Here is a 19,386-nt window from a genome sequence, read left to right as displayed (position 1 = left end):
ATATGAAGTACAAAATGAACACCAATTAATGAAAACGAAACAATCCACCTACAAAAAGGAAAGGGAACAAAGCGGTAAAAAGCAAGCTGCCTGAACTTTGGACTCCTGCATGCATGTATCACTTGATAGGGTCTCAAAGGAATAAGACATGCGTGACAACCGAGGAAAAAAATTTAAAAATTGACTTGACCTGCCTTCTCAATTCAATCATCAAAGTATCCCTTTCCACCTGCGGTTATGTACGCCAAGGCAGGAAGATTGCCATCTACCAGCCTCTGCTCGAGATGCTTGTTTCTGGCCATTAGATTTCGGATGGCCATGGGCATGTCATCCATTGCCGTCTGAACAAACTTGTCGAGATGGCTCATCTTGACAGAAGTCTTGAGACTCCTTGTACTGGGCTTAGAGACTCGCTTGTTGACCTTTGATCCAGGTTCCTTTCGATTTGGGAACCGTTTCTTGCTCCTGTCGTATATTGAGCCAGTCTTCTTAGCCTTCCCTCGCCCAGCGCCATTCTTGGGAAGATCGAATTTTACTCCCCTTCGTGCCGTAGGAACAGGAGATCTATCGCTGCCACTTTCAGATACGTCGTAATCAGGGTCGGCGCGTGCATAACGCAAGTTGGTGTAAGAACCCCTGGCATCCTCCTGAGCAGCTTCGTCATCGTCCATAGCAGCAGGTTTGCCGCCATACACCGCCGGTTCAGGGCCGGGTGGATTGAGCCACGAGGGAGCTGCCGCTGCTACTGCCGCTGAAGGCTCGTCGTCAACAGCCCCCCGGCCAATCCGCTTGGGGACACGCAGATTGGCAGGTCGACGAGGGATCGGATGTTGGGCTTGACCAGGCTGATGCCGACCAACAGGTGGTTGAAGAGTCTGGTCTTCAGCCCTGTCCCGTCGATCCATCCACTTCTGAAAATACTCGAGTCGTGCTTCTGGGGCGGAACCTGCCTGCTGCTCATGTCGGTGAGGCTCTGATCCCGGGTCTGGGTGCATGAATGGCATCATGACAGCTCCAGCCATAGTCTCCTCGATGGCATCGGAAAATTCGTCATCCATTGAATCAGACATGGGATCCGGAGTCTTGGGACTAAAGAAATACTCCCAGAAGAGTGCCATCTCTTCGGGGCTTTGGTAGAAGGGATGCATCTTGCGAATCGCAATCTCTCGCAGAAGCGACGTGACGCTGGGTCGTTCGCCCGGCACCTCATGCTGGCATCGCATAATTAGGTCGCGCAAGGCAGGATCGACATGGGAGAATGATCGGTCTTGCAGCACCCACCCATAGGTGTCCCCTGATTGTGTCCCATCCATACTATCAAAATGATAGGCATCGAGTGGATACGCCTCGGTAAGGAATGTGATGGCCGCTTCCATCTATGGCTTGTTAGAGGGATCAGGATGTAGGGATGGTGAAACTAACCACTTTGCCAATGAAAAAGATGTTTGTCCAAGTACCGAACCGGCCAGCAATCGGATGTCCTTGAGTGAGATCTTCGCCTGCGAATTCGGATCCGTCCAGGTTGGCTCCCTCGTCCGTCCGAATGTGGTCCCAGTCCTGGTGAGCTTGCTCCTAGTAGCGGTTAGAGACTCTTGATGTATGTGTTGAGTATGCCACGTACCGGAGACACTCTGTGGAGCTTGCAGGGCCTCCTCATCTTCCAGTACTTGACATCGCCCCAGGTCTTCCACTTTTCGCTCATGATGAAACTAAAGGCACCGAGATCGTGAAGCTAGGAATTCGTCAACGCGTGCTTCATGCGCTCAGGTGTTTGGGGGATTACCTTGAAAATAGGGTTGTCCGGATGGCTATTACTTGCACCAACGAGAACTATCAACCAGGTTAGAAGGGGCGAATATGTAGAACACTATGCACGTACTGTTCAACTCTTCCAAGTCTAAGTGAACATCGTGCGATTGTTGGATATGCTCCAGCTGCGTCAAGAAGTGTTCCAGACGGTGAGTATCAATGGCTGTTTGCAACTCTTTTTCAAAGTCTTTGTTCATGGCAAGGAAAGAAGGCACATATGCAACAGCGGCAACTCCTCGGACCACTGGACACGAATCAGTACAAGGACACAAGTGTATAAGGGGAGATACATACAGCATTCCCAGATGCCCCAAAGAGTCCTGTCCGGGAATTGCACATCCATCTGACTGGCTGAGGTCAATACTTTGTACAAGTCTCCGTGTTCCATGAACTCAAATACGATGAGTCGGAGGGAACTGGCATTGAAGTTTGAACCATTCCTGTACTGGAGATGAGCCAGAGGATTCCTCTGTCTGACTTGATCCCGTATTTTCATAGCTTCAGCGTGTAGGTCGATGATCTGGCTGGTATGCTCGGCACCGGCGTATCGAAGATGAAAGCGGGATTCCTTTTCGACGTGAAAGCTTCCACCGAGAGCCCTTTTGATCACCACCTTTTTACTGGATCCATCCTCAAACCAAACCCTCCATAGGGAAACGAATCCATGACCGCCGGCGGCAAGGACTTTGACGAATTCGAACTTGAAGCCCTTCCACTGCACATCGTCAATGCCGCGCCTTGCAGTATCGTCATCTACGTGCTCAGGTATCTGGGTTTCGAGCTCCGCGCTGCGATAGTGGAAGTTGTATCTCTTGCCCAATTGGAGATCGTTGTGTCGGACCCTGTCCCAGTATTCTGGTGGAATCGTTGGACAGTTGTGGAACAAGACCTCGGTTTCGCCCCTGATGATGGCGGCCTGCAAGGTCATCATATTGCGCCAATGGAGGAGGTCGTTATCAGGGACCATGATGGTCCTGACTTGAATGTCTTCGGGCCGCATATTGAAATGATGGTGAATGAATGGCTGGAAGTGTCTATCGTGTGAACATGGCGAAGTGCCAAACTCGGATGGGGAATTTCCTTGGTAATAAGCATGTTCAGGAACAAAGGCGGAACAACTTCAACGTCGGGCTGGTTCTGCAGGGCGGCAGTCCGATTCGTAACAAGGGAGGAAGCTCAGATGTCAAAGCCAACCTCAATGGTGGCATTGTGAGGGACTCGAAGCCGAATCTGGATGTCTTGGGACAAAGAATCGCGGGGAGACCGTGTGCCGCTTGGCGACTTCTTTGTTACTGTCTGGTTGGGTCCAACAGCAACGATAACCGATTCTAATTCGGGAGTTGAAGGTAGGGCGACGAGGACGACCGTGCGCGGACGTGAAAGAATCCCTTTGATGCTGTGATGCACCCCATGAGGATGGGTGAAGGCGCAGGTGATTCGTCGAAGCTATTGTCAATGCAGCCATGATGGCTGAATCTGAGGAGGGGGAGCTCCTATTCTTACCTAAAGACGTCGTCTTTGTCCCAATGATGACGGCATCATTAGAGAACGAGCGTACCTTGGCCGACTTCGTGTGGCACAATGAATTGAGTCTCGTGGGGACGGCCTTGGTGTTGACCACCTCAAGTCTGGTGTCTTCATGTCATGTCCTCGGGTGAATTAGAATGGGGACCCAAGGGTAGGTCCGTAGGTAGAAGCAACGGGCACCATGTGGGGCAGCATGCCTTAGGTTTGCGCTGTAGCGCCGCGAGGTACGTATAATATCCGCCCGCGTGGAACGACGTGGGACCACGACTTTAGGCTAAATTGCTTTCTCCCGGAGCATCATCCTCTCGGTCATGATATTCAGCATCAATTCAACCCTTATTCTTCCGCGCAAATCCACCGACAGAAAAAACCTCTTCAAGCTCTTAAGACTGGGGAACCTAGGCAAATGCTCTTGGGCTTGTAAGAAAGCTGATGCTATCAACTACCACGTCACCCAGCCTTGACCAGAGTCATCCGACGACCCGGCCGGGGTATATGGTACGGGGGCGCGTCTGGGCTCCCTGGATGGTCTGCCGCATCAATCACAGAAGGCCAAATACTGTCCTGGCACACAATCCACCGGGCCTTTGCCGCGACACCGACTCCAGTTGTGGTTAAACGCACAAATGGGCGTCGACGGAGCTCCCGGTCTGCCACGGTAAGCTTGCCGCAAGCTCTAGACGACCTACGCCAAGGGACCTGCATCATCTGGGCTTACAGAATGGGACATGACACCCATCTCGCTGTCATGATATGTCCGGCGTATAATTGCTTTTGGCCTAGATCTCCTGCCGTTTTGCCTCGCTTCTCTCCCCCCCCCACGACGAGGGTTTGGTTCGCGGGGTGATTCTGCGTCCTTCTCTTGGCCCGGGGTGGCTGTACATGTGCCAGATGCTCGAACGACAAATAGAGTGACTCGAGTTTCGGCGTGCGGTGAGCTTTGCATGTTTCTGATCCTGCTCGGTGAGACCTTGACCGACAGTATGGGCTTTTGTCAAGACGGGCATGGAGAATCACTCGGAACGTCGGTCATGATGGCTAGAGAGCTGGCGTTTGTTCTCAGCCTCAGACAGCTCAACCGCGACGATAAGCGATTGAGATCCCAGCTCGACCATGGGCGTCTCGCAGTGGATCACACGCCCTTCTGGAATTGCCAGGCTAGTGATCCAATTTGAAAATATCCAGCGCGGCCACCGCTTTTCCCAAACATCCAGATGCCCACCCTTCGCCGGGTGAATTCCCTTGGGCCCCACAGAGGGCGGCAATGGTGGCCGGGCTGGTCAATACGACCTCGAATCGATGGATGAGACCACGCCTCATTCTTGCACGACCGTTGCACACCTCTCACGCTTTCAGTTCACGCCCGGCCAGACCCATGATACCTCCTGTCCCCTACCTTACCCGGGAACAACACTGCACTCTCCTCTGCGCTAGCCGTCCACGTCTCGCCGACCCATGCTCGATGGAGTCGCGCTATCAATGCCATGCCGTGCCATTCTCTGTCATGTCGCGCCCATGAGGGACGCCGGGTGAAGCTGCAAAGTCGAAAGCTGGGCCGACTGAGGCATAACCTCGAGACTGGATGTGGATGTGCTCCTCTCTGGCTCAGGAGCTCGACGTAGCATAAATACGCCTGTTCCCTCCCTCCTCTCGGGGTTTGCTTCTTCTCCCTCTTCCTCCTCCTTGTCCTCATCTACCCAATTATACCCCGAGACAACATCACAATCCACCAAAATGGCTGATATCCCCACCGTCAAGCTCAGCAGCGGCCACGAGATGCCCCAGGTCGGCTTCGGCCTCTGGAAGGTTGACAACGCCACCTGCGCCGACACCGTTTACGAGGCCATCAAGGCTGGTTACCGTCTGCTGGATGGAGCCTGCGGTATGTGAATACTTTTTCTACCAGCTTGAAGTCATTATAGACTTGCCCGTCTCTGTCGATAATATCCTCGACGCAACAACACCAACAACGTCTGCCCCTCCTTCGATGCTATATCCCTGCTCGCTGCCCCTCCATTGCCCCTGTCCACTCCCAATTACCCCGGCAGAATAGCCACAAAGGACCCCTGCAAATCTGCCCCTCCACCGGCGTCATATCAGTTGAGAACTTGGCCCCACCAGGTGATGGCTTCATGAGACCTGTAGGATTGAGCCATGATATGACACCCTTTCTTCCCCTCAAAGACCCAAAATGAAGCAAATTCTGATATAAAATCCCTACAGACTACGGTAACGAGAAGGAGTGTGGTGATGGTGTCGCCCGCGCCATCAAGGAGGGCATCGTGAAGCGCGAGGACCTCTTCATCGTCTCCAAGCTCTGGCAGACCTACCACGAGGAGCAGCACGTCGAGCCCATCACCCGCCGACAGCTTGCCGACTGGCAGGTTGACTACTTCGACCTCTTCCTCATCCACTTCCCCGTCGCCCTCGAGTACATCGACCCCTCGGTCCGCTACCCTCCCGGCTGGCACATCGACGACGCCCAGACTGAGATCCGATGGGGCAAGGCCACCAACCAGGAGACCTGGGGTGCCATGGAGAAGCTCGTTGAGAAGGGTCTGGCCAAGTCTATTGGTATCTCCAACTTCCAGTCCCAGGCCATCTACGACCTCCTCAAGTACGCCAAGATCCGACCTGCCACTCTCCAGGTCGAGCTTCACCCCTACTACCAGCAGACCGAGCTCGTCCGCCTGGCCAAGGCTGAGGGCATCGCCCTGACTGCCTACTCCTCCTTCGGCCCTGCCGGCTTCATCGAGCTCGACATGGACCGCGCCAAGGATGCTGTTCCTCTGATGCAGCACGAGGTCTTTACCACCCTCGCCGAGAAGTACGGCAAGACCCCCGCCCAGGTCCTCCTCCGATGGTCTACCCAGCGAGGCATCTCCGTCATCCCCAAGTCGACCCGTCTCGACCTCATGCTGGAGAACCTGGCCTCTGTCAGCTTCAACATTGACGAGGAGGACATGGCCCGCATCTCCAAGATGGACCTGCACCTCAAGTTCAACCAGCCCACCAACGTGAGTAGCAGCCCTTCCCTCATCTCGAGTATTATGCTAATGCCTTGCAGTACTTCCCCACCGAGAAGCTCTGGATCTTTGCTTAGAGAAATGACATGTGATGACGAATTTAAAAAGAAAGAAATAACTTGGGAAACATTTTGTTTTGGGACATTAGGCGTTTGTTGATGATGGGCTGCATTTTGTAGAGTCCAAAGGACGTGATGGAGGAAATCCGCCTCATAGAATTCAAAACACAGTTAACCCTTCAAAGGAATGTCCTGGCTTTTAATGGTTATGATGTGGCTGAGCTGAAACATAACCGGTCATCGAGTTGAATGATGCACATTTGATGAATTTCCCATTCACTTGAAACTGTCTAGACGTTATCGACAACTGTAGCTGCAAATCTTTATTCTGTCCTTGATAACCATCAGTGCGTGTGCTACTGAGGTGCCGGAATGCGGATGAAAGAACCCCCTCCCCAAACGCCATGCTGTTTATCATGATGCCTTTCCAAAGTCTTGATGTTTATGCTCTCACGAAAGCTGGTAGTAGTGTTAGTAGAAATTCTCTTCTGTGCCAAAGGGAAAACTTACTGGCATCAATCTGTTTGATCTGGGGCAATGTTAATCGGATCCTGTTCCTATACGCCACCGGCTCCTGCAACTGCAGCGGATTTCCCTCAAAGTACACCGTCGTGAGGTTTTTCTTGTCGGCGAGGTACTTGGACACCTCCTTGTAATCGCTGACGAGGTTATAACTGGCCCAGAGCTCCTCTAGCTCAACGAGGGGTGCAAGACCTTCAATACTAGTGACCTTGTTGTTCGAAATGTCAAGAACACGCAACTTGACGTTGTGCTCGAGACCCTCCAGTGATTCTAGAAGGTTGTGTGAGATGTATAGCTCCTCGAGTGTTGGCACGTCCTTGAGAGGGGACAAGTCGGTTATGCGGTTCGACTGGATGCTCAGGAGGCGCAGGTTGGGTAGACCGCCGAGACCGGAAAGCTCGGTAATCTTGTTCTTTGCCACCCACAGCTCCTCGAGAGCAACGAGGGTGTCGAGATTCTTCAGCTCGCGGATGCGGTTCGACCCAAGCTCAAGCGAAGTCAGCTTATCCAGCCCTTCCAGCCCCTCGATCTTGCCAATCTTGTTAGCCACAAGGAACAGCTCCTTGAGGTCCTTGAGGTGGCTGATGTGCTTGATGTGCTTGATCTTGTTGAAGCTGAGGTCGAGGCTCGTGAGGTTTGTCAGGTCGTCGAGGCCGCGGACGTGCGAGATGAGGTTGTCGTAGAGGTCGAGGTCTTGGAGGGTCTCGGCGAGGCCAGAGAGGCCGTCGATCTCTTGGATGCTATTTTGGCGGAGACATACGCGGGCGGCCTTTTTGAAGCGGTCGAGGCGGAGCGAGGTTATTGAGCCGATACGGGAGTGGGAGCACATGATTTCGTCCGTCTCGGGGTCTTCATCGTCGAGGAGGTCTATAAGCCGTGTTAGTGAACTGTCGCATATCCTGTGTTTAGGGTACTAGGATCATTACCCTCATCGGCGTCAATCGTCTCGCCGCCCAAGACATTCTCGTCGTCTGAATATTCAGGATCGGACAGAGCCTCTGGATTTGTCACGAGAGCAGCCTTGGGGACCCGAAGCTTTCCGTCCCAGCCCTTGCTGTTCCTTAGGCCAGGGCTGGTCTCCCCCTCGGCGCGCGGAGACGGGTTATCATCCTGGATATCGATGTGCGCGTGCGAGTCGCTTTCCTTGTCGGAGCTGGGCATGGTCGCGATTGAGCAGTTCTTGGAGGAGGGGCGGTGATGATGTATTTGATGGTGGGGTAGGAAGAGAGGTTGGGAAGCGTGTATCTGCCTTTGAAACAGAAAAGTTTAGAGAGTGGGTGATGAGAGTTTGAAAGCAGAACGTTTGAGAATGCAAAGAAAAAGTAACCGGGGAGGAAAGAGGAACAAGTCGCGGAATTCGGTCGGTTCGGTGATTGTAAATAGTTTCCAGTTTTTGGGGATCTCCAGGAACCAAGGCGACAAAGGTCCCAGTCTAGGCGGGCTGCATGAAAAATGTCCAGGCACTCACAATCACAGGCGGAGAAGGGCGCTGTAATGGTTGCGCCAATTGGCATGGACGTTGCTGGAGCCGAATGACGTTGAGGGCGAATCAGTCCACCCCAGGCTTGCAAGATGCCTGAAAGCGGGGGTCAAGCGTTCATGGGCTTTTTGATGGAGAATGTTAAAGAAGCAGTCATACAGAAATTTATTACGGAGAGCATATTGTTGAAAGGATTATATATTGTTCAATTCTGAATAGACTTTTCACATTCATTTGCTGGCTATTCCGCGTGAATATTCCTTAGGTTCCCTCCAGGTGCCCATGTCCTGTACCTCTGAACTCTCACTTGAGTCTGCTTTTCGCCTCACCAACTGGCAACACCACTCGTTCTCCTGCACATCATCATCCGCAGCTGCAGGGCCCCGAGCCCAGTCGCGAGCGAACATGTCATAAAGCCTCAACCCCTTTCGACCACAGCATCCCACATCTCTATCTTTCCCCTTGCCAGCTGTCCCTCGTTTGCCTGCCCTGCCTTTCAAACAATGGTGATCCAGCGAATCTCGCGGCCTTGGACCACCGGCAGGACGTTGCCGATATGCAGAGCAATCGGGCGGCCCGTCGGGGGAAGCACGAGGTGCTTCCATGTCGCTCCTGTCCTGATGCCCCCGCTGATCTTTGGTGGCCTGTTTGTGGCTCTGTGGTCTTGGAAGTGTGCCATGATGGTGCTGTTCCAGAACGCCATCATCTACAACCCATTCCTGCCGCCCAATGCCCGGAGCATGCGCATTGATGAGTTTTCGCGAGAGTGCGGGGGCGTTCAATGGAGGGAGGAGAGAATACGATCTCTGGATGGGACTGAGATTGCTTTGTGTGTGTCGGATATGCCTGCGTCTGCTACTGGGGCCAAGAAACCCGTCTATATCCTCTATTTTCAAGGTTTGTTACATCATGATGCCTTTTCTCGTACTTCATCTCATCCAGGACTAGGAAATGGATCTTCAATACCTCCAAGACTTCCTCATTTGTCTTTGATTCTTCGTCGAGCTCGCGACAATGATCCATCAGTCACCTATACCATGGTTTGTCTGAGTTATCGAGGCTACTGGACATCTCACGACCGGCCATCTGAGCCAGGTATTAACTTGGACTCACAGGCAGCACTGCAATGGATATCTCAATTACACAACTCCAGAGCAGAGGGAACTGACCAGAAGCCGGCAGTCGTACTTTGGGGCCAGAGCATTGGATGCGGATTTGCCACCAATCTGGCTGCCAAAGGGAAATGCCCTCCCAACATCAAACTTGATGCCCTTGTCCTAGAGACTCCATTCACATGTACAAGAGCAATGCTGCAGGCATTATACCCTCAAAAGTGGCTCCCATACCAGTACCTGTGGCCATTCCTCCGGAACCACCTGGACAGCTGGACCAACCTCGGCATGATAGCCAAGAGGTTCAAGGAGAGCCCACCGGGGGTTTACATCGTGGAAGCGGGGAAGGACGAGTTGGTACCCGGCGATCACGGTGAAAAGCTCCAGCGGCGCTGCGAACACGTTGGGCTCCCAGTGGAACGGCACAGGGTGCGCGGGGCGCTGCATAATGAAGCCATGGTGAGGGCCAGTGGGAAGCAGGCTCTCGCCGACTCCATCTCGACAGCCGCTGCAAGGGCCCAGCACGGAGATTGATGGGCTTTGAAACTCAGGGATATGGCTTCTTTGACAATGGATGTCTGGTTCAACTGGCGTGAATTCGGGACATGTCGGCCGTGGCGGAACAGGGATATCTAGAGTGTGTGACTGAGAAATGCCGTCACGGTCAAACAGACTGACGGATCCGTATGGTAGATCACCACCCCCAGTCGATGCCCTCAAGTCTCAGGGAGGTGTTTTGCACTAGGCGTCGAACTAAGACCCAGCAAACCGAGTTGTGTGGAGGTGTTGGGAGAGCCATCCATGCCAGGTACCGTACACACACACACACAGCAGCTTACCCCCTGGCAGGATTCCTAGCCCACGGACCCCAAGGCTAGCCCGGTGGTCCACCACCGTCAATGGGAAAAGAAGCATGGGTTTTGAAAAGAAAGTTGCTTGCTGGAGTGTGTGCGAGTGTGAGCAGCTGAATTCGCTTGGTCGTGAGGATTAGATAGAGGACGACAAGTTCCCACAACGATACGTCCTCAAGCAGGCTCAGGATGGGCTTCAATTGAGCCCAATTGGTTCCTCCAGATCTCGTAATGAATCTCCAGTAAAAAAAATGACGAGGCTCGCTCAGAAATTGTGAGCCTTGCAGCTCCATCGCCGAGCATGCGTTAGCATCCAGTCCCAGCACCACCAAGATGTCTGCCTTGTGATGGAGGCTCACGCAAGTGGGGGGCTCCATATTTCCTCGAGGCGAACTGTGTTGTTCCACGCACTGAAGAGCAAGAAGGAAGCTTTTTTTTCAAGCCAACGGGCCAAAAGGAAATAACGAGATGGTACTAACCCTTGCATTATTATGTACGCACCCCAGCCCCCCCCCCTTTTCAACAGTGTGACTCCATCCCTGTCTTACACGGCAAACCTCACTGCCCCGATTCCAATTAAACACCCCCGTCGACCATCACGTGGTTCCGTGGCAATATCGCGTTTCCCCTTTGGCTCAGCCAACGCGTCCCACTGACGACTTATCACCACCTCCCCGGGGGCTGACTCGCCTTGCCTTTCCAGGGGGCTTTGCAGGCCGGGTGTGCCGCTATAGCAGGCAGAAGATGCCTTGATTTTCCGCACGGGGCATGCCTGGCTATTATAAAGATGGCGCGTCTGCTCGCCCATTTTGATGAATGCCAGATCAGAAAAGAGTGTGAATACTCATTTAAACAAGACGGGCTTCATTCCTGACCCCGAGGTAGGTTTTTAGAACCAAAAACAGATTTTCTTACGGCGTCTTTTATCTTTTGTTATCGTTTGCCTCACTCTTTTTTCCCCCTCGTTGCCTGCTGCATCATCACCAAGGCACCCCCCACACACACAACTCAAGTATAAGAAGCGTGAACAAGTCCTCATCGCTCGCTCGCCTTCGATACCAAATAATCACGGGAAATCCCTTCGATAGCCGCCAATATGTTTTCCTCATCCAGACGACACGAATCTTCGAGCAAGAGCTTCTCCAAGAGCCACAAGGTCAACAAGTCCAGCTCTTCTTTCAGCAAGGACAGCGGTGTTACCAAGCGACGACATGAGTCTCGCCATCGGAGACCAACTACGGCTTCTACAGCCACTGCCAGTGATGACACCGTTATGGGAAAGTAAGTATACATCGTCTCTTTTCATGAACAACACAGTTCTAACATTGTCAGCAACTTGACTTCTGCCATCGTCACTCTCGTCGTCGGTGCCGAACAACGTCTCTTCGCCGCCCATGAAGACGTCCTCTGTGGCAGCCCCTTCTTCAGCCACGCTCTTCGAAACGGGTACATGGACGCCACCACCAAGCGCATCGCCCTTCCCGACGAGGAGCCTGAGATCTTTAGTTCCGTGCTCGAGTATCTCTACAAGGGTGATTACTACCCTCGTCTGGTGCACAACAAGCGTCGCAACTCTTGGGAGATTGAGCCCACTACTGAAGAAGAGCGTGCTGCTGTTGAGAGCACCGTCTACCACCGTGGCGTGGATGGTGATCTTCTCAAGGACACTGTCATTTACTGTGCGGCTGAAAAGTATGGACTGGATGAGCTGAAGAAGCTGGCACTTCGCAAACAAGGACTCCGTAAGTCACTTCGTCTCGTCTCTGTCGAACCAACTAACATGTTTACCCTTGAAGAATCTGGTATCCAGTGCAGCACCATCCTCGCCTCGGCTAGATACGCCTATGCCAACACTCCCGACACAGACTCCAAGCTGCGAGCCCACTACCTCGCCCTCATCATCCGTTCTCGCAGCACCTTCAAGCGAAGCGGAACCATGCAGCTCGAGATGTACAACGGAGGCACGCAGCTCTTCTTTGACCTCTTTGTCGCTCTCTGCAACCATGTCGACGACATTTCCTCCGCCCAGTGAGTTTAATCCACTCCACTTCAAGTTAATCATTGCAAACTAACAAGTATACAGAAGCACGCCTCGTTCAAACCGCCACTTCTCTTAATAGCCATCACCAAGACACGCGGCGCCTTTCTCCCTCATCATTAATGAACCATGAATTTTTCTCTTGTTCTCACAATACACGGCGACGGCTTTGCAAAGATTAACAACATGCAAAAAACTAAAGAAACCAACGGGGACGGGACGGAGTGCAAGGCGTAAACAGGTTTTCTTTCTACGGAGTTATTTGACAAATTTGCCCGGGAAACATCTTTCTGTACTACTATTCTTCTCATGAACCTCTAGGGTCTTTTTCACTTCGGAGCAAAGGATGTTTTTGGAATATTGGTCTCGCTATGGCGAGCCGGGTTTGGGTTACTTTTTCACGATGGGATCTTTTTGCGAGCGGGATACCAAGACTGACATCTGACGACGAATAGGCGGAAAGTTGTATCATTACCCCTTTTTTCACGACGCTCTTTTTTTCACGAGCTATTTTGAGAAGCGTAAAAAGAATTTGAAGCTTTGTCACTTATGGACATCCGACTCCTATTCCGTGAAGACAAGCGTGAAAGTAGCTTGGACTAGAATCCGCCCAACAAGGTTCGCCAAGCCGCCCTGTTCTTAGTGAAACATAGATTGCTTGTATCGGAATGTCTCCCCGGGCGTGAGTCATACGACCGACTGGGGTGTGTCGGATCGAGTATCGGCGTGGACAAGAAAGGCGACCCATCCGAACCAAGAGTGTGAAAATGCGGGGAGACCACCACGCCTCAGGATTCGATGGAAATCTCGGAAGCGCAAGATAATGCCCTTACCGGCAGACACACGCTTTAGGACTTTGCATCGACTGTGGGATGGGGGCTACAAGGACGTGGGTGGAAGCAGATCGATAACAAGAGACATGGGTGATGCACGGTATGGAGCTTCAGCGTGAATATGGCGCAAAGATAACTTCAAACGAACCAAACAGGTCGGGTCGGCTCAGATATCAGCTTGGGCTTAAAAAAGCAAACACCAACGAGTGTCGCCGATGCTATTGTATGATTTGTCGACGCCAGCGTCATCCTGACGGCTGCGGTGTCTCTGTCCTACCCCGTGCTGCTCGATTGTGTTCACGCAAGCGACGGTGAGTCTAAAAGAAGCATCTCTAAACTACTGTGTTTCGCCAAGTCTTGATTCAGATTGTGTTGCACACAAACGACTTTGCTCGCTCGCCTCACACTCCTGTGCCGGGGAAAGCACCCTTCTTGGACAGAACCACAATGCCTCGCTCCCTAGCGATATAACCTTTCATCAATTCCTAGAAAACAAAGGTGCCCAGTCAGTGACTCAGTTCTTGGTAAGGCTGAGGTGGAGGGGAGTGCGAATAGAGACCGTGAATGCCCCAGGCAGACATGAAAATAAGGCAGCATCTTGGTGACGAGTATATAGTCAAATGACTCCCGTGGGGATGCCAACAAACAATTTTTGCCCGTTTTCCACCGAAAAAAAGGAAGTGCAGGGATCAAAAGGCAGCCGGTGCCTCGTGTACACGAAGGAATCGAACAACTCACCTTGTAAATCATGTTGGCCAGTAGGCACTCAACCTCGTCACCCTCGATCATCTGCCCGCTGCTCATGCTAATGGCCGCCTGGAATTCCGTCACCGGGATTCTAGTACGACGCACGGGAGCCGTGTCGGCCTCTTTTGGCTCATCGTAGCCGCCGGCGATAAAGACCTTACGCAGGAGGTTACGCAAGGCGATATCTCTGCCCCGCTCGAGTGTCAGGTAGATTCGCCGCTTGACGAATTCGTCTTCGCCCTTTTTCAAGGCTTCGTCGAATTCCTTCAGGTTTCCGGATTTGATGCATCGGGCCAGCGGGAGGAAGAGTTCCTGTAGTCGGGGGTAATTTTCCAAGAGAGTCTTGGTGGGGAGGACATGGCTGGTGATAAGGCGGCAAGGGATGAGGTAGGTCAGGATTCGTCTGGCATCAGGTTAGCGGTGAATCTGCTTTTGTCAAGTCATGCCTACTCAGATTGGGTGATGGCATCTTTGTGGCACAAGTTCCATGCTTCGTTGAGGTGGGATTCCGCCTGATAGACTTTAGTACACATCATGCAACGGACCAGATGGTGTCTTACCGCAAGGTAGTCCTCTTCTAGGAAACGCAAGACGCCCTCGTAAAATTTGAATGTCACTCGTTGAGACTTTGGGAACATTTCGAGGGCGGGCATGTCTCCCTTGTCGTTGTACACTGACAACGTCTTGATGATAGTCCGCGATAACGATGCCGAGTTAAGCTTGAAGTAAGTTTTGAAAAGCAGGTTGATGACGAAGTAAATCCCCCATTTCCTGGATTCTTCTAATGGGGCTCTGGGTATTGTCAGTCACAAACATAGCAAACGAGGGGATGGCCCATACCTGTCGTTTAGACACAGGGAAAAAATTCGCTTGAGGTGACCCTCGCAGTCTCGTAGTTGGAGCTGCCCTTCGGTTTGAGGGTCAAAGTCATCGTCCATCAATGAAGCGCCAGGTGCGCTGCTGATAGATTGGCGTTCCTCGTCGGATTTGATGGCGAACAGTCGCAGGTACTTGCCCACCATGTAGAGAGATGGGATCGTCCACGCCTCGAATCCGTGCGAGTTGTATCCGCGAATAAGTACAGAAGTCAGTTCCTTCCAGGCCTCGTACACTTTTGTCCATGTAGACTGCACCATTGTTAGCAAGGAGATTCCCGAGTGCAGTCACTCTCATACCTTGCCACTTTCTCCAGCCAAAATCTCACCAATTGCCTTCCAGTAGGATTGGTAGACATCAACCCAGCCCGTCACCTCATCATGGTCCAGTTTCTGCCGATGAGAAGTGTTTGACTTGATGAAGTGCTTGATATCACCCTTGACGCTGTGAGAATTCGTACTACGCCATACAGCCAGCAGCCGTTGAGGGTCATCTGGTGGGGGAACAGGAGATAAGGTTTGAGCTAGCTTGTAGCCATTTCGCAAGGCATGAGCCTGCGCAAACTGCTCGAACAGGGTGTTCATGACCTTGGCCACAGATGCAAGAACGTCGCGATGTCTACTCTGGCAGGTCTCAAGTCGGGTATCGGTATTTGACTGGGTAGAAGGCGATGGCGAGCCCGGATGCGGATAAGCTTGACGATATGTAATGATGAGCTTGAGATGATGTACTATTATTGTCCGAAGTGTGTTTCGGTCAAAGTTGATCTCGGTCCTATGGCTTTGTCGTTCAGGCTCATCGCCTTCCTTCCCAACTTCTTTGAGCTCGACCACATCTGATTGGACGTTGGACCCACAGTCTTGGCAATCAGCACAGATGACGGTGCACGTGACTGTTTTCACGAGTGGGTCGTAACTGACCAATCGCCTTCGGGGCCAAAGCCCTGCAGGTGCTACGTCTCTTAGCCCTCCCACACCTTCGCACAAAAAAATATCGCCCGCGACTTTCAACTTCGGCCATCTTCACTAACCTTCACGCAGTTGGAATTGACCACCGTCACAGTAAGTCGGCAACATAGGACACATCCAAGCAGACCACTGACAGATATTACAGATGGGTAAGCATTTTCTATCTCTCGCGCTCGATCATGGCGATGCCGCCCGCCGGAGGAGGACCGACGAAAACAATTTCGATAATTTTGCACTTCGACTGGGACGACAAGAATGAGGGATCAGACTGCTTCCTGGGACTGCGACGGCTCCCGAGACTGACGGATTGGACTTTGATTGCGCCTCGCCGGGGTTTCTTGGGAAATTTCGTCTCGAAAACCCACAGCCCTCGAATTTTCAATATCTAGTCTCGACCAACCCCGACCAGTCCAGGATAGCTCTTCGACACTCGACAACCCTCCGGCGCGCGGCATCACGACACACAATTCCTGAGAACAAAAATACTAACCATGAACTCAGGTCGTCTTCAGGAATACGAGGTCATCGGGCGCCACCTGCCCACCGAGGCTAACCCTTCCCCCGCCCTCTACCGCATGACCATCTTCGCTCCCAACGAGACGGTCGCCAAGTCCCGATACTGGTACTTCTTGCGTGGTCTCAAGAAGGTCAAGAAGGCCACCGGTGAGATCGTCAGCATCAAGGTGGTGAGTAGCGACAACTGGACTTGATGCACATGGACGACACTGACCTGAGATGCACAGATCCACGAGAAGCACCCCCTCAAGGTCAAGAACTTTGGCATCTGGATCCGATACGACTCTCGTTCCGGCACGCACAACATGTACAAGGAGTACCGTGAGCTGTCCCGAACAGATGCCGTTGACTCTCTCTACTCCGACATGGCTGCCCGCCACCGTGCCCGCTTCAGGTCGATCCACGTACGTCGCGCTCGCATCGCCTTGCGTAGACCTTAGCTAACCCCAGGACCAGATCCTCCGCGTCGTCGAGCTCGAGAAGACCGAGGATGTCAAGCGACCTTACATCCGCCAGCTCACCCAGAAGGGCCTGAGCTTCCCCCTCCCTCACCGAATCCCCAAGGAGAGCGCCAAGAAGGTGTTCAGCGCGAAGCGACCATCCACTTTCGCTTAGAATGTTTTCGGTTTCGAGGACGGTTGGGCAGGCTCTGCGGGTGTTACAACGGATCATGGAAATATCAACTGCATTGCTCGATAAAACGGGTGACGAATGAACCAAAAATTCTGAGCATGCTGATGCTGCTGGGTGATGCACAATTGAATGGGTTTTTCTAGCAAACTACCGATTGTGAACTTGTCAAGACGACTCTCCTGTACCGCTCCCGCCCGGCGAATTATCCATCTGCGTATCGTTGTAAAACTCTGTCCAAAATGACCACTCCATCGGGGCGCCCTGTTCCATTCCTTGGCCTAGGTCAAGGTTGAGTAGCTCTGGTGGATACTCGAATAATATTGAAGGGTCCATGACACTGGTGTCGTATTGTGCCAAGGGAGGTGCTTGATTTGGTATTGTTGACTCTGCGGTTGTTGTCTCGCACACCATAGGCTGGGTGATGGTCTGAGTTGGAGGTATCGTTGGCATTGACGTGGTGTTGAGGTCGAGTCCTCTCAGGAGAGCCTCTGCCCTTGCTGACCTTGCCTTTTTCAGCAACTTCTTGATAGGTCGCCAAAGTGAGCCCGTTGCAGTATCAGCAACGTGATTTCTCGAAGCAGGAAAGTTGCGCTCAACGACAACCCATGCCCTGTCGACGAGCTCGCCCTGTGTCTGCACACACAACTCAGCCAGCGCAACCGCCAAAGGATGCCATTGGACATAAGTGTCCGTCCACCAAGCAAACCGGTCCTCCCATTGGTCCTTTGTCATGCGTTCGCGCAGTTCCATGATAGACACGGCAGTGCGCAGCATCGTCTCCTTGGAGACGCGGGGCCGGTCTGGAGCTGGTCCACCGTTGAAGGGGTATTGGATGTTGAGCCATAGCTTGAGGATAACGACGCGAGCGATTTCAGAGGCGTACATGGAGGGGAGGTGGGAGGGTCGGGCAGTGTGGATGAATGTGTTTTCGAGTAGACGGATATGTGCTATGAGTTCGTCTTCTGTGTACAGGAAGTGCTCTGCTTCTCCTGCTGCGTTGAAATGAGGATGCGATAGGAGGCCAAATATGCTTGAACACATAGCCGTGCACATGCAGATGACGTTGTCGGCGGGAGTCGACTTTGGGACGAGAGGTCCGGTTGAATCTGGACCAAAGTAGTCGTCGTCGATTGGTGTTGGTAGGACAGTATCGAAGCGAGCCCGGGTGAGGATGGCGTCAGAGCCTCTATCCTCAGAGCCGCGAACGTCAAGGACAACGATAAAGTGCCACAATCGACGTCTCATCTCAGCTACAAAGGGGGTATATCGGTGACCGTCTCCATCGCGGTCGAGGCCCATCCCTTGTGCTACACGAATAACGAGTGATGTGAGAGCCCAGGAGGAGCGGTTATGAGAGTAGACGCGAATCATGGAAGTGTAGAGCGTAAGAGCTTGTAATGTCTCTACCTCATTCGTGTTGAGGTAATCTGCTTCGGCGAGAGCTCGCTCAGCAGCAATGCGATACCGAGCCGTTAATTCGGTCTTGTTCTCGCCCAGTTGCTTCTGACAGTCGTCCGGTCTGAGACACATAGCTGCGCAAAAGTAGATGGAAAACATTACGGCGTTTGTTGAAAGGCTGAATGAATACGTTGATGAGATGTCGATATGTGATTGAATCTGTTTGGTGATGGTGGGACGGTGGAGGATCTTGACAAGAGGGTCGACATTGCGGGAGTATATGGTCCAGAGACGTATCATCATATCCGAAGGAGGGTGCTTCAGGGGTTCCCGCTCGTTGTAATATGGGTTTCCGAGTATGAAACCTGACGGCGCTGTGGGTGCTGGAGGTGCCGGTTCAACGGACTCTGGGCTATCGCCTTCTTCCTCTTCCTCATCATCTTCAGAGGGTTGATCCAGCGCTTGCCGGATTCCCTCGACTTCAGAACACAAATTCCCCCAGAAGCCAGCGCTGAGGTACTTTTCCCCTGCCTGCGCATTCGCAGCATGGGTAGCAGCGTCTTGCGATTCCTGACATTGGTCTTCCAGCGTTGCCGATAAGGTTGTGGCTACCGACCCGGGCTGCGTCTCCTCATCGAGTTGCTTCAACTTGGATGGATCTGCCAGGTTGACAATGTTCTCTAGGCGACTGATCCGATCCAGCAGCTCGCTCTGACGCGGCCTGGGCGCGCGACGGGTAGGCTTCCTAGAGGGATAGACGCATTCAAGGCCGAAGCGGGAACATTGGGTGCAGGCGGGCTGTACCTTGTCGCACTTGATCTTGCGAGTCCTGCAGCTCGAGCAGCTGAGGACCTTTGTAGGGCGGTCTTCTCTCGCGCTCATTGTTATCCTCGCTCTGTGGTGCGTTGATGATGGTGTTGAAAATGCTGTAAGTTGGCTCTGTCAGGGATTGACCAAGTGCCGGCCCCACCCGATAGAATGATTGACGATT

General features: G+C 52.7%; 8 protein-coding genes across 8 annotated transcripts; 4 read left to right on the top strand and 4 right to left on the bottom strand.

The window, feature by feature from the left end:
* Positions 1-203: 203 nt before the first annotated feature.
* NECHADRAFT_74247 (uncharacterized protein) lies at positions 204-2,776 on the bottom strand (the record flags this gene model as incomplete). The annotated part of the gene is made up of 6 exons (XM_003049599.1): positions 204-1,376; positions 1,423-1,572; positions 1,622-1,732; positions 1,784-1,830; positions 1,880-2,053; positions 2,104-2,776. The coding sequence occupies 6 exons, from the start codon at positions 2,774-2,776 to the stop codon at positions 204-206; spliced, it is 2,328 nt and encodes a 775-aa protein (XP_003049645.1).
* Positions 2,777-5,070: 2,294 nt separating this feature from the next.
* NECHADRAFT_102983 (uncharacterized protein) lies at positions 5,071-6,602 on the top strand (the record flags this gene model as incomplete). The annotated part of the gene is made up of 3 exons (XM_003049817.1): positions 5,071-5,218; positions 5,560-6,353; positions 6,404-6,602. 3 exons carry the CDS (start codon positions 5,071-5,073, stop codon positions 6,437-6,439), a joined length of 978 nt encoding a protein of 325 aa, XP_003049863.1. The 3' UTR covers positions 6,440-6,602.
* Positions 6,603-6,687: 85 nt separating this feature from the next.
* Positions 6,688-8,253, bottom strand: NECHADRAFT_65210 (uncharacterized protein). The gene is made up of 3 exons (XM_003049598.1): positions 7,870-8,253; positions 6,932-7,810; positions 6,688-6,880 (listed from the first exon to the last, which is right to left on the bottom strand). Exons 1-3 carry the CDS (start codon positions 8,102-8,104, stop codon positions 6,864-6,866), a joined length of 1,131 nt encoding a protein of 376 aa, XP_003049644.1. The 5' UTR covers positions 8,105-8,253; the 3' UTR covers positions 6,688-6,863.
* An 850-nt stretch (positions 8,254-9,103) lies between these two features.
* Positions 9,104-10,069, top strand: NECHADRAFT_29715 (uncharacterized protein; the record flags this gene model as incomplete). The annotated part of the gene is made up of 2 exons (XM_003049816.1): positions 9,104-9,320; positions 9,372-10,069. 2 exons carry the CDS (start codon positions 9,104-9,106, stop codon positions 10,067-10,069), a joined length of 915 nt encoding a protein of 304 aa, XP_003049862.1.
* Positions 10,070-11,482: 1,413 nt separating this feature from the next.
* Positions 11,483-12,503, top strand: NECHADRAFT_102981 (uncharacterized protein; the record flags this gene model as incomplete). The annotated part of the gene is made up of 4 exons (XM_003049815.1): positions 11,483-11,667; positions 11,719-12,128; positions 12,183-12,414; positions 12,470-12,503. The coding sequence occupies 4 exons, from the start codon at positions 11,483-11,485 to the stop codon at positions 12,501-12,503; spliced, it is 861 nt and encodes a 286-aa protein (XP_003049861.1).
* Positions 12,504-13,467: 964 nt separating this feature from the next.
* NECHADRAFT_98563 (uncharacterized protein) lies at positions 13,468-15,653 on the bottom strand. Its single transcript, XM_003049597.1, has 6 exons — positions 15,180-15,653; positions 14,845-15,131; positions 14,565-14,796; positions 14,455-14,516; positions 13,996-14,407; positions 13,468-13,742 (listed from the first exon to the last, which is right to left on the bottom strand). The coding sequence occupies exons 1-6, from the start codon at positions 15,462-15,464 to the stop codon at positions 13,659-13,661; spliced, it is 1,362 nt and encodes a 453-aa protein (XP_003049643.1). The 5' UTR covers positions 15,465-15,653; the 3' UTR covers positions 13,468-13,658.
* Positions 15,654-16,339: 686 nt separating this feature from the next.
* Positions 16,340-17,164, top strand: NECHADRAFT_65202 (60S ribosomal protein L20; the record flags this gene model as incomplete). The annotated part of the gene is made up of 3 exons (XM_003049814.1): positions 16,340-16,534; positions 16,592-16,768; positions 16,821-17,164. 3 exons carry the CDS (start codon positions 16,340-16,342, stop codon positions 16,977-16,979), a joined length of 531 nt encoding a protein of 176 aa, XP_003049860.1. The 3' UTR covers positions 16,980-17,164.
* On the bottom strand, positions 17,163-19,277 carry NECHADRAFT_89749 (uncharacterized protein; the record flags this gene model as incomplete). The annotated part of the gene is made up of 1 exon (XM_003049596.1): positions 17,163-19,277. One exon carries the CDS (start codon positions 19,275-19,277, stop codon positions 17,163-17,165), a length of 2,115 nt encoding a protein of 704 aa, XP_003049642.1.
* Positions 19,278-19,386: the final 109 nt, after the last annotated feature.

This window comes from Fusarium vanettenii, assembly GCF_000151355.1.
Source record: "Fusarium vanettenii 77-13-4 chromosome 1 genomic scaffold NECHAsca_8_chr1_1_0, whole genome shotgun sequence".
Lineage (NCBI taxonomy): Eukaryota > Fungi > Ascomycota > Sordariomycetes > Hypocreales > Nectriaceae > Fusarium > Fusarium vanettenii.
This window is presented reverse-complemented; position numbering and strand designations above follow the sequence as displayed.

What these genes read in the sequence shown, in the direction of transcription:
- NECHADRAFT_65210 (XM_003049598.1), bottom strand. Translation starts at nt 8,104, where the DNA reads ATGCCCAGCTCCGACAAGGAAAGCGACTCGCACGCGCACATCGATATC. An exon ending in GACGATTGACGCCGATGAGG is followed by an intron (nt 7,811 to 7,869) that starts GTAATGATCCTA and finishes CACGGCTTATAG; the next exon opens with ACCTCCTCGACGATGAAGAC.
- NECHADRAFT_98563 (XM_003049597.1), bottom strand. Translation starts at nt 15,464, where the DNA reads ATGAACACCCTGTTCGAGCAGTTTGCGCAGGCTCATGCCTTGCGAAAT. An exon ending in TCCCTGTGTCTAAACGACAG is followed by an intron (nt 14,797 to 14,844) that starts GTATGGGCCATC and finishes GACAATACCCAG; the next exon opens with AGCCCCATTAGAAGAATCCA. An exon ending in TGGCCAACATGATTTACAAG is followed by an intron (nt 13,743 to 13,995) that starts GTGAGTTGTTCG and finishes TTTGTTTTCTAG; the next exon opens with GAATTGATGAAAGGTTATAT.